This window comes from Ctenopharyngodon idella, chromosome 12, assembly GCF_019924925.1.
Source record: "Ctenopharyngodon idella isolate HZGC_01 chromosome 12, HZGC01, whole genome shotgun sequence".
Lineage (NCBI taxonomy): Eukaryota > Metazoa > Chordata > Actinopteri > Cypriniformes > Xenocyprididae > Ctenopharyngodon > Ctenopharyngodon idella.
In genome coordinates this window covers 31003311-31021506 of record NC_067231.1, presented here as the reverse complement: position 1 = coordinate 31021506, position 18196 = coordinate 31003311, and the positions used below count along the sequence as shown (strand labels likewise).

Below are 18196 nucleotides of genomic sequence, written 5' to 3'. Positions count from 1 at the left end.
GCATAGACTGTACTGCTCTGTGTGTGTGTGTGTGTGTGTGTGTGTGTGTGTGTGTGTGTGTGTGTGTGTGTGTGTGTGAGAGAGAGCACTCGCAGAAAATGAGCCATCCATCATGGTACTAATGCTTGACAAGAAAATCAATTAACAACCCAATTAAAGTTTCTCGGTTGTCTGTGAGCGGCGGGTGTGTTTGACTCCAGCGGCTGCAGAGGCTCTCTGATCCAATCCAGTGTATTATTACAGTTAGAGCCTGTCATTCAGACATTTACAGTAACACAAACCTCAAATCTGTGCTTCTTTGTGCCTATGCTTTGACATGTTCAAACAGTGCTCAGAAACGGCCTGCTATACAGAAAAATGACATCCACATTGCATTGTTCACACATTTACTTGCATGATTTTGTATCTGATTTGCATGCATTTTTTGCATGCAAAATGATATTCTGCAGACGTAAGCTTAAAGGGGACCTTTCACAAGATATCAGTCTCTGGTGTCTCCAGAATGTGTCTGTGAAGTTTCAGCTCAAAATCCCCCACAGATCATTTATTATAGCTTGTCAAATTTGCCCCTATTTGGGTGTGAGCAAAAACACGCCATTTTTGTGTGTGTCCCTTTAAATGCAAATGAGCTGCTGCTCCCGCCCCCTTTCCAGAAGAGGGCGGAGCTTTAACAGCTCAACAACAACAAAGCTGGAGAATCTCACGCAGCCAAAATGAGGATTGTCAGTAACGGTGTTCAGCCTTACATTGTTCAAACCGGAGTCGACACTGATGGAGAGACTCAGGAAGAAGTTACAACTTTTAGACGTTTCTGAATGGTTAGTGGATAAATTTATGTAGTTGCTGTGGAGTTGATTCAACTCATCCACTAGCATGTGCCGTCATGTTCATCTTTTGTGTTGAATTGACCCTCGTTTGTGAAGCAGTCCGGTGTAAAATGACGGCATGACAACAACACTCTACTACAACAACTCTTCCTCTTCTCTAAAGCAGCCCAACATGGCCCCGCCCCCTTTGTTGTGTGTTCTTGTGGGCGGGGTTTATGTAAATTTTAGTGTTAGTGATGTCATTAACATTGTAGTCCCTACCAGCCATTGCAATTTCTGTAAAAGACAATATCTCCCTTTGCATTGAACTTTGAGCGTCGTAACTTTGCAGATGTTGTTTATGCTCAAACAGCAACATTACACACTAACTAAAGTTAAAAAAGTGAAATCATAATCAACCACCCCTTTAACTTCTATTGAACCCATAAAAAGGCTTTTGAATGCAGGCATAAACAGACGTCAGTACTGTATGTGTGTCGAGAGGTGCCGACAGCAGTGACATGTCTTTCTGTGATGATCTCTGATGTCCCTCGAGCTTCACACACATTAACACACCGTCACATGTGTGTGTTCCGGTCAGCAGGAGCAGCTGGGTCCGAGAGGTCATGTGAGACGCCCGCAGAGCTCGACTGGCGTGTCGCGGCTCACATTAACACACTGTGACAGTCTTTCACACCTCGACGTCTGGATCCGATCTCCTCACAGCGATGTTGACTGAACCTGTCTGAGTTCAACTGGACCGATCCTGAAGTTATACGTTGTAATGCACAATTTATCCACACACCTTTCCATAAATCTCATGCAGTAGTTCTAAATTATGGATAAATTAAATATTTGATGTATTATTTAATGCTGCGGGTTGATGATGACCATGTTATAATCGATGGCTGTTTTACTCAGAAATCTCTCGTTCTCCACAGAGCTGCAGTTGGTTACGCAGCAGAAACTCGACACACATCTTCCTGACAGGTAACTGAAGGGCCGCCTGTTGTGAAGGTGACAGGATGTGATGTCAGACTTGCTCAGCATCATGGGTAACACTGACCATTAATATGGCAGCTGCGGCGTTTTTCTCCTCCTCTCTCACAACAAATTTGACAACGTCTCTCAATGTTTTTCAGTGTTTCTGTGGACATCCGTCAATGTTTCTGACAACACTTCAGTTTGTGCTCGTTCTGAGAGACAGACAGCAGCCTGCCGTCAGTCACGCGCTCAGTCAGACGCCACGCAGAGATGATGCAACACGCAAACAACTAATGGGCTTTAAAATGGAAGTTGTTCTGGGATGCACAGACGCAGATCCATGCAGTGTTTTCTGTAAAGATTGACAGGAGCACAGATATCATCAAAACAACAAGCTTTTCTCCAACTGGTGTCACATGACTGTTACTGAGAGTGAAGCTTCTACATTAATGCAATAATCAGACGCTTCATTAACATGTGCTTTTCTCTCTCAAATGAAGCATTAGGAGTCATTGAATATTTAGGGAAGAAATAATATTCTTGAAATAAGCAAATATGTGTCGTATGTTTGATTTTTTATGTCACGACTGAGAAGGACGCTGATATCCATCTAGACGTCTCTTCTGACAAGTCATTAAAACTCGAGCTGGATCGGCGTGTCGTCTCAGCGTGTGTAACTGATGGTCGTGATGATCAGATGTGATTCGGCCGGTTTGCTGAGCTGAGCTGGCGATTTCTGCCGACTCCAGACGAGCCAACAGGCCATCAATAATGTGGGAATTAATGTCACGGATCATTGTGGAACTGAAAGCACGCTTGTAACAGAACAGCATCGCCTTACACACCACAATACTTTCCATCCGCAGCGGAGGACACTCGTTTTTCACCCTGCGAGAGCTTTATTGGATCTGGAAGCGTGTAAAGCATCCTAATAGGAACTGAGAGGAACGAACATGAAATTTAAAACACAAACACAAAAATATGTACTGTAATATAATGCAAACATGTCATCCAGAGATGGATGTGGGGAACGAAATGTTATGAAAGAAATATATAGACAGTGAAGCACGGACACAAGAATGATGACTTTTAGGATTCTAGTTTGGTAAAGTGACATCTTTTTGTTGTTGAAGGAAACAGAATATCTAGCAGGAAATGTGGGACATCATTTTTTATCGATTAGGATGAAACTATATTCAGTTATTGGTTATTATTTTTCCCACCTGCAGAGCCTTGATCACATTAAAAATAAGCCTAAATTTAAGCATTATATATTTCAGGTGCATATAAAATTTCCATCCGTTTGGGTTACAGTTTTAACATGAACTAACTAATAAACATAATGGGATGCATATTTGTCAATCATGTGTACATAAACGAAACAAGTGAATTCAGGAATTGTATCCTAATTTAAAATCTGAACCCGCTGTAATTCCGTTCTGTCATTGTGTGTGTAAATATATATATAGAGAGAGAGAGAGAGAGAGAGAGCACTAATTCGAGACATTTGTTTACATTTTATGGTTTACAGCAATTTGGAACATTCGTGCATATATATATATATATATAATGTATATGTGGGTCAATGACGTGACGGGTCATTTTTTTGTCCAAAGGCCTTAATAATAATAAAGATATGACATCTAAAGTATGTAAGGTAGTACAACTAGATCTCTTTTATTGAATCCAAAAGGTTTTAATTATATTTTTCTACATATAAAGGTATTTTAAAGATTTTGAAGTGTCAAAAGGTCATTCGGTTTAACCGTCCAAAGGCCAATACAGCCATTTCATTTGTGATTAAAATATCTTAAAATGTAATAAATGTATATATTTTTTATTCTGGCATGATTTTATAACATCATATATCAACATAGTGCAAAATGGTGTTAAAATTACGTGTAGAAGTCGTTGCTTTGTTATGAGAAAGAATGTCCGGAAAAATGAATTTCATTGATGTCATTCGGAGTAACCAATATAAAGGGACCATTTTGGATCAAGTCATGCGGTCAATATCATGTGACAGGATGTGACATCATTCAGACACCTGCAAAGGACCACATGGTCGTGAAGCAAAGTAACTAACTCTCTTTTAACTATTTGAAAAATTCATGTTTTCACTTGATCATACACATGTCCCGAAACATCAGGTCATTCGGTACAACCGCTATAAAACATGGAAAATGTTGTAATATTTTAAAAACTTGTACTAAATATAAAATGTTTGATTGTCCTTTTGCTAGCTAGCTAGATATCAGCCTGTTAGCATTGTTTGAAAATATCGTCATTCGGTAAAACCGAAATTTTGGTTAAACCTGAATGACTTTTTTGGTGACAAATTTTGTCCATCTTGTAAAAAATGACAAAATTAGTGTTAATTGATTCTAAAAAACACATAATCTCATTGATAACACTTAATATAACTTCAAAATTTGTCAGTGACTCTTATAATGTGTGTTTTGACCATTTTATTATTGGTATAAATATCTCTGTATGTCTCGTCTCTGTTCACTGGTGTTCAGTTTTATGAGTGTTATCTGAACGCACACTCGCCTTGCTGGCATTTTAACAGCTTGTAAACTCTGAAATCCATTTTTGATATTTGATCCAGTGTGTTTGTGAGGCTGTGCGGATCAAGTGGAGCAGTTTTTCCTGCAGGATGAGCTCATGTAAAATGGATGGACGGCCTTTGGCACTCAGAAGATGTGTGTTGAGGCCATCTCACGGCGTTTTTATCACTCCAGGGCAGAACTACAACTTTGATTCTCTATTATGGAAGATGTTTTATGTTGCATTTATGTGTTTATTTTGTTCTCTGACCTCAGCGGATATCAGCAGATGATCTTCAAGTGTTAGTTCACCCAAAAATTTAATTTCTGTCATTAATCACTCACCCTCATGTCGTTCCACACCTTTAAGACCTTCGTTCATCTTCAGAACACAAATTAAGATATTTTTGATGAAATCTGAGAGGTACATGACTCGCCCATAGACAGCAATATAATCACTTTCAAGGTCCAGAAAGGTACTAAAGACATCGTTAAAACAGTCATGTGACTGCAGTGGTTCAACCTTAATGTTATGAAGAGACGAGAATACTTTTTGTGCGCAAAAATAACGACTTTATTCAACAATTTTTCCTCTTCCCCGTCAGTCTGTTACGCAGTGCAGAGCTTCCGTGTCTACGTCTGAACGCCGAATCAATGATATATATATTTTTTTATTTCATTATTGTTTTAATCACTTGATTTTTATTTGTTTGTATATTTAATAAACATTTCTAAATGACTGAATAAAAGCATCAAATAACTACAGATTTACCAGCACTAATACATCCATATTTATTCTGTGAAAATACAAAATAAAATCATGTACATTTTATTTACAGCCTTTTGTACATTATAATATACTGTATTTATATCTGCGTTGACATGTATATAGTGGCATGTTAAATAATCCAGCAGCTTTCCATCCGTTTTCACTTCATTAAACCACATGATTCACACTGAATGCTTAAGACATTTTCTTTTAAATACATCTGTGTTGTAAATCGTTTGTGTGAATCATTAAAATGACACACATTAATCAAATACCTTGAGCAAATTCATGTCACTTTTCAGTCATCCAGTCTTTAAATATTGAAATCTGTTAATTGTAGGGTCACTTTTCGCTGGAGCGGGTCTTTTCGGTTCCTCCCTCGAGTCCGGTTCTGCCCGGCACCGCTGATCTGAGATCAGCTCTGTTAAGGCTCACGTGACGCATATATAAATAAAGCACACGTTTAACCTGATCAGAGGTTTATAGAAAACACTGGAATGACTGAAGAAGTGAACACAGACGCTCAAGGACACGTTTCACAGGTCTGAGCATATAAAATGACTAACAGCACTTCGTTATTAACAGTAAAAACCATCAGATTGAAAGCAAAGGGCTAAATAAAAATACACTAAAATACTGCAGATCGGCACAAGATGTGGAATGCGTTTAATCGTTCTCAGAAACGGCACTAATCAGTGTCATACATGAACTTTAACCTCCATCCTCGCATTACTAATATATGGAGATCTGAGCAGGTTCATGAAGCTGATTATGTATTATTAACCCTCACCATTTATAATTGAGGTACAAAAAAAGCATCGTTATCAAAACAAATAATGCGAAACAGCAGGTTTATTGCTACAATGCATCATCATTGGTACGAGAACACGGCGAAGCTGCCATTTCATCCAGCTATAATCAGAGTTTATTTTCTAGGTTTTTATGTGTCCAGCATCTGGATTGGTTTGGGGTTCTGTCGCCAATCCCGTGCCGGGCAGAGAGCCGGACCGAGGGAGGACCTGTTCCCGCTCTACGCGACGCGTGCCGTCCAATATCACTGCGACCGGATCTGACATCGGAGCTCTTTGGCTTGAAGAGGGAAACAGCTGGATTTCCCACCCATAATGACAACTTTGTTGTACGGTAAGTTGTAAATGAAGTGCCTACGAACAGCTAGTAAACCTGTTATTTATACATATTTAGCTCATAGAAGAGATTTCTGTCATCTACAGTAAGTGTAGTACATTCTACGCTCATCTCTTCTTTATGTGTACGTCTATAACTATGATACTTATTTCCAAAACCAGAGCTTCTCAACTGGTTGGTAACAATCAGTCCATAGATAGACCAAATTCACAGCAGCGCCATCTTTGATTTAAACGGGAATGAAAGCGAGGCTGTTGTAAGTGATGATTTATAGAGCGGATGCCATTGAAAACACGGCGAGGCCTCATTTATAAACAGATCTGAACTACGCTGAAATCCACACCAACATTCATATTTATAAAAACAGTCCTTGTTGTGGAAAAAGTTTTTTAGGCAGGGTCTAAAATTAACACTCTCCAGCCGCCAAATATGAGTAAAAAAGCAGCGTATGAAACGGTGTCAATCGCCAGTCAGCCGGTAACATTTTTATAGCTAACAACAACATTTTTATAACTATTTTTATATCTAACAATGCAATATCGTGAGAACATGAACGTGAACAAACGTGAATGACGCTCGGGACAGCGCTGCATCGAGTCTGAGCCTTAGCAATTTAAATATTCAAGAGCAAGAAGATGCGAAAGGGAACTGAATTCATTACTCGCGCCCTGTGGAAAGTTTTGTGTGCGCAAACATCCAAAGCGTGTGAATATTGAAATGAGCTCTCTTTCACGTCTTTTTGTGCTTGAACAGACAGATTCAAAAAACGTGTCAAAAATGGCAAGTATCCTAGTAAACACAGTCGGTTATAGCTTAAGTGAATTAAGATGTGTACAATATAAGTGTATTGGATCTGTGCATTTGTTTTAAAGTGACAGCAGCCTAATATTCCTGCTGATCTCTGTGTTTTTAAAGAGGACCTATAATGACCTTTTCACAAGATGTAATATAAGTCTCTGGTGTCTCCAGAATGTGTCTGTGAAGTTTCAGCTCAAAATACCCCACAGATCATTTATTATAGCTTGACAAATTTGCTCCTATTTGGGTGTGATAAAAAACACAACGTTTTTGTGTGTGTCCCTTTAAATGCAAATGAGCTGCTGCTCCCGCCCCCTTTCCAGAAGAGGGCGAGCTTTAACAGCTCGCGCTTCGGTCGCTCAACAACAACAAAGCTGGAGAATCTCACGCAGCCAAAATGAGGATTGTCAGTAACTTCAGCTGTGCACAATTTCAAGATGAATTTGTGATTCACTTCTGGAAGAGAGGCATACGCATGTTGTTGTTTTTTTTTTTTTTGAGATTTTAATAATTTAGAATTTGAGAAATGCTCGTATGATCAAACGTTGGCCGTTTTCTACGCAACATTTTATAAATGAGGCCCGGGAGTCTCTCCCTCACAGCGGTCATGGCGCGGCTCTGAATGAGCTCTAGAGGTCGTACATTTGGGAAGAACGATGCTTTATGCGATTAAAACGCACACAATCTAATACATTCTCAACTGTGAACGAAAATAAAATACACTTGATTATGGTAAATAAGTCATGGCAACATGTTTTTACCCCCATTACTAACATATTTCAACCCAGTTTAAGTTGAAAAAACAATTTAAGTTGAAGAAGTAGGATACATTTTTATGGGCTGTTTGCAGCAAAAATGAATGAGATTTCTGTTGACCGCAGAGAGTTTTGTGTGGCGAATTATTGGCTGCTTGAATCATTAAACCATCAGAATTTTATTTCTATGATAAACACCATTTGTTGTCCAGAAGCAACAGCAGTTGAGATGTCTCGATGTCCAGCGATGATTGAGTCTGCGTCACATTCAGTTTGTCCAGACGTCGTCTCAAGGCTCCTCCTCCACTTCTCTGATTGGCTGGATGATGTTGCTGGTGGATTTGTACTGATTGATCTGATTGGCTGCGTGTGTGTTGGTGTGTTTGAGTTGTGTGTTCCTGGGGAAGTTCTCGGGTTCATCTGTGTACCAGTTTTTGTCTGCAGAATGATTCACATGGTTTAGGCCTGAAGCATGCTCTACACACATGGGAAAGCAAACGTTCAGCTATGCATTGTCTCGTGCATTCTTGAGTTTTGAAATGAGCAATTCATAATGTACATGTTGCATTCAGACGGATGGATTGACGCCTCTGTGCTTGTGACGCGTTTCTGCTCTCAGAAGAACAAGTGAAGCAACTGCAAAAGCTGCATATGGAATGATTTCATATGGAATATACTGGAAAATGCAACTTAAACAGAGTCAAAAGAATCAGCAAGATTTTTATACACTTCACCAGAACAATTTCAGCCATATTTTGTACAATTTCTTGATGTATTTTCATGTATCTTAGTTTTTTTTAGCATTTAAATGCAATTTTTTTTTTGATGAATGCATTTGAGAGCATTTGCAATCAGCAATATTTCATACAGTTTCTTGATCATGTATTTTCTTTTGCATTTATCTATAAAAACATCAGTTAAACATTAGTTAAGCCTAAGCAAGAGCAGTTTCTCCAGCGACGTACAAAATATTGCTGATTTTTTTTTTTTTTTTGTGGATTTCTTGATCATGTATTTTCTTGTGCATTTATCTACATGTGTGACAGTGTTTCTTGATTATTTAAATGCAATTTGAGAGCATTTACATTATAGGAACTGTTTTAACCCTCTGGCGCTCCGGTCAAACATTTTTTTTTTTTTTTTTGTATTTTTTACTTCATTGGAATGGTACAAAACTTGGTAAAGGTTTTGGCACTTGAAAAAAAAAAAAAAAAAATGTCCATACATGATTCGAAAAGGTTAAATGGTCCTGAAAAAATAGTCACACTTGTGCTCCTCGCGGTCAAAAATGAGCACATTGGAAATGATTTGGAGATGAATTTCATCTAGTGGAAACTTTTGGTACTGCGGCCAAACAAAATCTTACTAAAAGCTCATTTTTTGAGATATCAAGCTCTAATTTGGAACAACTGTTTAGATTTATGGCTTTAATTATCTTGCAGTTTTAGAGTAAAACATGTTTTCGAAAATATATATTTCATATAAAAATTTTAAATAGTATTTTTGTGCATTTTTCATAACAATAAACTTAAAATTCTGTACATTTTTTTAAGTTCACTTTTTAAAACTTTTTTCGTCTTTGAAAAGAGACCAAAATTAAGTTATTCAAAATGTATGACAGTGTAAGTTGGAAATGTCATTTTCAGGTCTGTGCTCAAAAAGTGAATAAATGGATTATAACTACAGCGTAAATATAATTTAGTACCATAAAATCCCCTAAAAATACAAAATGTTAAATAAAAAACATTATTGAACCAAAATATAGTACATTCATTTAATTGAAATAAAAAAATTCAGTCATTTTTGACCGACACGCAAAGAGCACCAATGTTTGAAAGAAAAAAAATCAGTAATATTTTGCAGGATTCATATTTTCTTGTGCATTTCTCTACATTTTTTTTTTTTTTTTTTTTTTTTACAATTTATTATTTAAATGCAAACTTTTTTTGGTGAAGAAATTTGAGAATTTGAATTTTAGGGATTTTTTTTTTAATATTTGAAAAGAAAAACCCCCAGCAATATTTCATAGAATTTCTTGATCTTGTATTTTCTTGTGCATATGTGTGTTTTTATATATTGTTTATTCATTTATTTTTGTTGATGAAGACATTTGAGATCATTTGCAGTGTAGGGACTTTTATAAATGATTTTGTTGTAATCATGCTCATATGTTAAAAATCAAAACCATGCAAACTACAGAGGAAGTATGTACTACAGCACTACAAACACTCGATCTCTACAGACGGTCGGATGGTAGAAGCATTGTTATGGAGCTCGTATGGATCAAGACATCTACTGATCCGCTGAATCTAGAGAAGACACATGCACTGCAGACATGACCTTCAGAACTGCCAAAAGCTGCTTTGCTTTCAGTTAGAAAGCAAAGAATTAATGCTGGCGTGACGTCTGAATGCACGGCTTTCAGCTCATAACCATCTGAATTATGAGAGATGGTTGCAGTAATGACATGCATTTATTTCCATACCTGAGAGCCCTCTATTCGTCCTGGGCGCACTTAAAGAAAGGTAAAGGTAAATGTGTAAGTTGAAACATCCTGATTCTTTGATGCAACTCAATAAAATCTGCATGATGGATTTAAAAACTGAGCTTCTGAGACGCCCAACAACAGCAAACGTGTTTTAAAGCAAAGACTTCACATCATCCATACAGAAAAAAAATATTTTATTATGTTTAAGATGTCGCATACACTAGTTCATTATAATCATATAAGAAAAATCTCTTACACTTGATATTTAGAGAATCAAAACTTTGGTGTGAGCATGTTACTATAGCGATGAACGTGAATTAAACACAAAGCAAACAGACGTCCTGCTTGCTTCTTTACAAAAACTCTCAAACATCGATTCTTGCAGCATCGCAACATTTTCTTGAACCAACCAAAGTTCAGTCCAAAAGTGTTTAACAGCCTTAGAAATATTGAAAGTGGAAGATAAAACGTGTCAAATGACTCTAGAACAGAAACATCTGAGCATCGCAGCGAAACGACACGCGCTTTAACTTCGTTTCCATTGAGAGCCGTCCAATCTGTCCAACCATCAGTCCTCGGTGTCTTTCCATTAGGGTCTTTAAATCACAATGAATCTGTCAGTAACCTGACTCTAAAACCTGCTCAGGAATCACGAGTGACATTTCGCCTTTGTGTCACGATCCAGAAAGCGCACGTTTCACAGCGGCGAACGTCAGCAGCTCGTATGAGACGTAAACACACGTCTTCATGCAAATGCTGTGCGTTTCTGTCAAGGCTGATCATGTGATTCTACTCTCATTCTGTCATCTCAAGAAGGCAGTGAATCGAAAATAAAACATTCTTTATGAGCACATACAGTATATTAATGTATGAATACAGTGAGTCCAAACATCTGAGAAAACAATGACAAATCTTACAGAAATTATATGGGATAAAATAAATATTTCTGATTCCTTCTGGGTCAATAATAATCAAACGTTTTGTGACACTGACCTGCAATTGATTTTTTTTTTTTCAGTTAAAATATGTACACTTTATTAGTCATTTTTAATTCATTTTTAATATGTCTCGTTCGTTTATTTTATGAATCTGTAACTGACTGAATTTTACAGATTTTTCTTTACTGCAAGAATCCATGAAATGTTTGACATCATTTGTGTTGTGAATCTAAATTGTTAAAAAATTGCAAAAAAAAAAATCAATCAATAAATAAATTAAAAAATATTCAAGTTTATTTAAATTTTCACTGTAATTTATATTATCAGAACATGCAATATTTAATAATAATATTTTATTGACTATAATATTTTAAACTAAAATTACATTTATATTTTCAAGTCAACAAGTCAATAAAAATATTATTTTAATACTCAATAAATATGACATTTTCTGATCATATAAATTGCAGTGAAAATTAAGTTTTTTATTTTTTTTAACAATTTAGATTAACATCACAACATTTCATTGATTTTTTCAGTTAAAATATGTACACTTTATTAGACATTTTTCATTCGTCGTCCTTTATATTTGGTTTGCTATTTTTTAATATTTCTAATATGTATTGTTCATTTATTTTATGAATCTGTAATTGATTGAATTATACACATTTTTCTCTACTGCAAGAATCCACGAAATGTTTATTTGACATCGATTGAGTTGTCAATCTAATGTGTTAAAAAAATGCAAAAAAAATCAATCAATCAATAAATAAATGAATAAAAAAAAATTAAGTAAATTCAAGTTTATTTAAATTTTCATGGTAATTTATAATATTAGAAAATGGATTATTATTTATTTAATAATACTAAATAATATTAATTATTAATATTATTATATAAGTATTATTTATTTTATAATATTTTATTGACTTGTAATATTTTAAACTAAAAATACAGTAATTAAATCAATTGATTTTTTTCAATTAAAATATATACACAATATTAGTCATTTTTCATTTGTTGTCCTTTATATTTGGTGGATTTGTTTGCTATTTTTTATTTTTATTTTTTCTAATATGTATTGTTCAATTATTTTATGGATCTGTGATTGAATTATACAGATTTTGTGTTGTGAATGTAAATTGTTAGAAAATAAATCACAAATTGCAAAAAAAAAATGTAATTATCACTGCAATTTATATGATCAGAAAATGTAATATTTATTAAAATAATATTACTTTTTGACTATAATTTTTGAACACAAGCGTCAGACGTTTGGAGCTCAGTGTAGGTGTGTGATGTGAGACAGCAGCCGTGTTGCAGGAACATCAGGATGTCGAAGCACAAAGGCGTAACGCGTTCATGAGCCACACAAGCACTCGTCGGGTCGGCGTCGTGAAAGTCTAGGTTAAAGTGCAGTTAAAGTGCAAAATGGTAAAACTGATTAACTGACCCAACACAGTGTTACCCGTGTGAAGACACCAATCATCAAACAAAACATGGTTTCTCGTGTAAACGGTGGCCGGTGGTTTATACAGATGCAACATCAATTACGCTCAGTAAACATTTGATACGTGTGAAGTAAAAAAATAAAGTCCGGAATCTGCGTTTCTCATGAGTCCGTGACGTCACATGTCGCCAGAACAAACAGGCACAGCTCAAACGCACAGAAGCTTACAGAGGAACGTACTTCTGTTTGTCCCGCAGGTCGCGGCTCCGGCTACGACCCGGCCGCGCGGACGAGGGGATGGAGTGTCCGGACGGGCTCTTTTTGCTGGGGAAGTAGGTGGACTGAGCGGACAGGTTGGTGCGGGTCTGGCCGGCGTTGTGGTCGAATTGCATCAGGCAGAAGATCAGATCTGTAGGCACCAGCTCGAAGTCGTACGGAGGGTTTGTGATCACGTATCTGTAACGAGAGAGACAGACGTTCACACAGTTTCATTTGAAACACAATCTACTGAAGAAAAGATCAATAACTTGCTCATATGAGCTACCGTTCAAAAGTTTGGGATCACCGTTTTGAAAGAAATTAATAGTTTTATTCAGCAAGGATGCATTAACTCTATAGATTCTGTACTCTTGGATTGACGGAACATGAATTGACGGAAAATTCTGTCATGGTGGGGAAAGAGTTAAACTGAATCATCATATCATAAATTACACTTTACTATATATTCACATAGAAAACAGCTGATTTTAAATTGTAAAAATATTTCTGTTTTTACAGTATTTTTGATCAAATAAATGCAGCGTTGGTGAGCAGAAGAGACTTTAAAAATCTTACAGGCAAACATTTGAATATCACAAACATGTCCCATACGAACAAAACAAACGCTAGTGAAGCGGTCGGTTCTCTCACCGTTTGGTGCACTGACTCGGGGATCCCAGGTGTGCGTCTCTTAATCGGTAGATTCCAAAACACAACATGTTGTACGTCTTTAATGCTTTACAGAATAAATCACCGTAACAGCCACCGTCCTGAAAACAAACAACGATAAACATTATATGGTGCTACAGAGTTGTGTTTAAACTGGAAGAGGAACATCATTTTATGGCTGTTCAAACACTTGTATGTCAAATAAAGATGAATAAATCTGACCCCGAGATCAGCGAAGGGTCCGTCATAGAGCGCCAGCTGGGCGACGCGGCATCGATCTCTGTTGGCCAGGGTTTGAGGGGTGCTGTAACCTCCGCGCAGAGCGTTTTCCTCCGCCAGCAAACCCTCCAGCTCCGGCGTGGCACCGCCCGTCACCAGCGTCCGGATCAGAGTCAGAATATTATCATTGAAGTACGTCTGAGAGAGAAAGACAGGCCGAGAGAAGCATTACCCTCTGGTGATGTTCGGTCATTTTAGACCAAAAAAAAAATGTTTTGAAATTGTAAAAAATCACTACTTCATATGAAACTCTACCATTACTGAGGCAGTCATTATGTGACCACATATATAAACGTGGACTTGATTCGAAAAAGCTAAATGGATGTAAAAAAAAAAAAAAGTCACACTTGTGTTGTTCGCAGTCAAAAATGACGACCATAGAAAACACAAATGAACTGGTGTGGCTGAAACTATACGACAAAACTGAGCCAGAAGACTCGAAGAAGAGTGAAATCAGGTTGATTAAGCTCTGATGAAGCATTCCCGATCATTTTTGTTGAATTTTGATGTTATGTGTTACAAAATGTCCTCCTCTGTGTTCAGGTTTGACTGCAGTAAAATTAATGCAAAAACTGACACTTCAAATCAACATTTCAAATAAAAAAATCAAAACAAAAAGTGTTTTTCTTTTTTCACTCCCTCCAGATGGCGCTAATCTGCCTTGAAAAATTAGATTTTGAAGGCATTGTCTCTATTTTAACATGAAATACTGCTTTAATTAAAAAGTAATAAAAAAATTAGATTTTTGTTTTATTTTCAGTGGGAAAAAATGATCATAATTATTGTACAAAATATTAATTAGTACCATGAAATTCTCTCAAAATACAAAATAAAAATATTATTGAACAAAAATATATTACATTGATTTTACTGTAAATATAAAAGTTTCATTTCAGGTGTTCGGTCACTTTTGACCGTGAAGTGTGACTCTCAAATGAACGAGACCAGAGGGTTACAGACGCAGGTCAGTGTTTTCACTTACAGCACTCATCAACGAATCCAACACGCTGACGGCAAACGCTGTCCCGCAGGCGAAGGGTTGAGTGAGATACAGCTCCGTGTCGGGGTCATCGTCATCATCCTGGTCCAGAAACTGGACGTTTGAGTCGTTCACTGCAGACACACACACACACACACACACTGATTGTTAGGAATGTAATTATTTAAGTGAGGATTATTATTAAAGAATATTCACAGGAAATAACAGGAAAACACAGGGTCAAAAATGAACACTTTCTGGAGTAACTTTCCAGGTCAGTGGCTGGTAAATTTCATAAGAACTTCATTAGAACAGTAAGAACAACAGCCTAAAAAAACAATCTAATCTAGATGAGGTTCTTCTCCAGAATCTGATAACACTGTCATGAGTCACGATTCACCGCAAACTTAAACAAAACAAAAACACATTTAAAATACATATTGCACAACGATGGACCATTTCAGGACTTTTTTTTGTATTATAACATTTTTCATGACAACTCCGCCCCACAAAAAAAAAAAAAAAATACTGTTTTAAATTCTAAAAAAAAGAAAAAAAGAAAGAACAGAAAGTATCATTTTTCAGTCAAAAATGACCGAAGAGCACCAGAGGATTAACAAGAAGTTCATCAGAAGTCCAACAGTAAGAAGAACAGCCTACAAGATCAATACATTAAAGTTTTTAAGTTTTATTTTAATACAATTAATATATATATATATATTTTTTTTTCATTAAATAAAAAAATGCAAAATGCAGTTTCATGGTCAGTAAAAAAACATTTATGGCTGGAGAATATTGTCATTTCATTGGCAGAAGTGGCAGGAAGTTCATTTTGGACCCTGAACTGGTGTGTTTCCTGTCTGAGACACTAAGCGATTATTTCTGAAAAGACCATTCATGAGCAGTTTGACCACACAAAAGCACACAGGACTCACAGCATGCGACGGTCACACACAGCGCTCATGCCAACATCGAAAACACCCGTAAACAGCAACAGAGTGCATCAAAAGAAAAGCTGAAACACTGACGAAACTAAAGGAATAAAGTCCAGAGGATGAGAAATGAAGCAGGTCATTCAGGTGTGGAACAGAAGCTCTGAGAGCCGCCCGCCGCGGGTCTTACCCAGCTCAGTTATCATTGGGATGTTGTTTCCGCTGCTCTTGTCCTGGCTCAGAGAAACCAGGGGCAGCAACTTGTCTGTTTTAACTAGCAGCATAAAACAACCAGTTACCATAGCAACTAGTTACCATAAACCCAGAAAATAGCTGCAAAATAAACTTACCAAAACCAGCAGTTACTAAAACAGCCATTTACATGCAAACGTTATTGCTTATTGTTAGTTAATGTTACTTAAATTAAATCTGAATTTTCAGCATCATTACTCCAGTCTTCAGTGTCACATGATCCTTCAGAAATCATTCTAATGTGATGATTTGCTGCTCAAGAAACATTTATGATTATTATTAATGTTGAAAACGGCTTCATATTTTAGTGGAAACTGTGATATATTTTATTTTTCAGGATTCTTTGATGATTATAAAGTTCAAAAGAACAGCATTTATTAACTTTTGTGACTTTATAAATGTCTTTACTGTCACTTCTGATCAGTTTAATGTGTCCTTGATGAACAGGAGTGTGTGAACGTGAGTGTGGGCTCACCGAGCTCTGTGATGATGGGAATGTTTGCTCCTGTGGTTATGGACGCCTGCCGTACCAGTCCGTGTACGGGACTGTTCTCCGGAGAGGAGCGATCCATCCCAGGAGGAGTGAAACCTGGAGCAGGAACAAACAAAACCATTTTATTTCTTTCTGACTGCCTGTTTGGCTTTTACTATGAAAAAATGTTTTTTATTGTTTTGATAAATTGAGTTTTTGTCTCGTAAAAGAAAGAATTGATTCTGAACTGAAACGAGTCGTCAGTAATTCAGTCTCACTCCTGCTGGGTTTGTAACTAATTTGCATAACGCCAGCCTATTAGCTAACAGCGTCTCTTTGCCCCGCCCTCAATCACTGTAGTTGTATCTGAGACTGGAAGAGTTTGGTTCGTGTTGTTCATGTCGAGAAGACGCTGTTTTCTGCTGCCAAAGCAAATCCACTTTGATGAGATTGATACGGTAAAACCGACGCCATCAGTACTGTTCGTATCACTGTGAATCAAGAGCTGAGATTCAGATATGATAATGAGCGTTTGGATTCTGACCAATCAGAGCAGAGCAGCTCTCAGAAAGGCGGGGTTTAGAGAGACCGAATCTTTGAACGAAGCGTTTCAGACACAGAGAGAAAAGAGCTGATGCTGCAGTGGATATTATGAGAAAATTAAAGTGTTTTTTGACCTTGGATGTGTGTAAAAGTACTATAGAGACTTCAAAACAACATTAGGAGCCTTTAAAATAGCCTTTAAAATAGGGGCACTTCAAGATATTTAGTCTTGTATCAAAAGTGGATTTATGCTTAAAAAAAAAAGAAAAAATATCTGCCAATGGGGTCAGAAATCCGACCTCACTGTCAGATATGTGTTCTTGTTTTAAGCATAAATCCACTTCATTTTGATACATTTTTCAGAAAACAAAACTCAGTATCTTTATCTGCATCTCAAGTAAATGATATTTAATAATAGTTGTATTTGATGTATGTAATGGAAAACCAGACCTTGAGAGTTGGCCTGCAGAAGTCCAATACTGTCATCAAACAGCATGGACTTGATGTTGAGAGACGCCAGAATACATTCCTTATCCTGCAGAGAGGCGTCATCGATATTGTTCTGATTTGCTGACAGGATGACGCACATGTCACACAAGTTGATGTTGACGGCTCTCAGATCGGCCCGGCTCAATGGAGTGCCCTGAACATGTGACACGCGTCAGAAACACGGCACTCATACGCCATCATTGGTTTAACAGACAGAGACGCCCACTCACAGGTAAGATGGAGACTTTGGGGAAGTTGTGTAGCGTCTCCCACTCTCTCTTCAGGTACTCCAGAGATCCCACGAACACGATGGGCTTCAGCTCGTGATAATGGAAGTTACTGGCTCTCAGAGGCATCACCAGGTTACGCAGACCAATCAGGGCCGACTTCACGTCCCCAAATATACAAACCACCACGTGACCGCTCAAAACGGTCATCGCCGCCTCGCTCCGAGTCTGAGAGAGAACAACAGACAAATGTAATGTTTTAAATACTATTATATTTTTAACTATACACTTGTGCAGTGGAATTAACTTTAAAGAAGATCTACATTTCTTATTTTCATTCATGGAGATAACATGGAAAAAGAATTTCTGTCAACTGCTGGAAAACAAACACTTTTAACATGAAAATGACATGA

The 18196-nt window shown here is 37.1% G+C and overlaps 1 protein-coding gene across 13 annotated transcripts in view; it reads right to left on the bottom strand.

Annotated features, from left to right (window-relative positions):
• Positions 1-5106: 5106 nt before the first annotated feature.
• Positions 5107-18196, bottom strand: part of LOC127523192 (calcium-activated potassium channel subunit alpha-1) — a 79031-nt gene continuing 65941 nt past the window's right edge. For 10 of the 13 annotated variants that reach the window (XM_051913614.1, XM_051913613.1, XM_051913615.1 and 7 more), the window contains 10 exons: positions 17787-18011; positions 17518-17710; positions 16528-16641; positions 15991-16074; positions 14872-15002; positions 13833-14027; positions 13593-13711; positions 12924-13139; positions 10293-10321; positions 5107-8245 (listed from right to left, as the gene is read on the bottom strand). In XM_051913614.1, the coding sequence (XP_051769574.1) occupies positions 8097-8245; positions 10293-10321; positions 12924-13139; positions 13593-13711; positions 13833-14027; positions 14872-15002; positions 15991-16074; positions 16528-16641; positions 17518-17710; positions 17787-18011 (1455 nt within the window). In that variant the 3' untranslated portion in view covers positions 5107-8096. The remainder of the gene's footprint in view (positions 8246-10292; positions 10322-12923; positions 13140-13592; positions 13712-13832; positions 14028-14871; positions 15003-15990; positions 16075-16527; positions 16642-17517; positions 17711-17786; positions 18012-18196) is intronic. The other 3 variants (XM_051913619.1, XM_051913626.1, XM_051913625.1) reach the window with 1 other exon arrangement.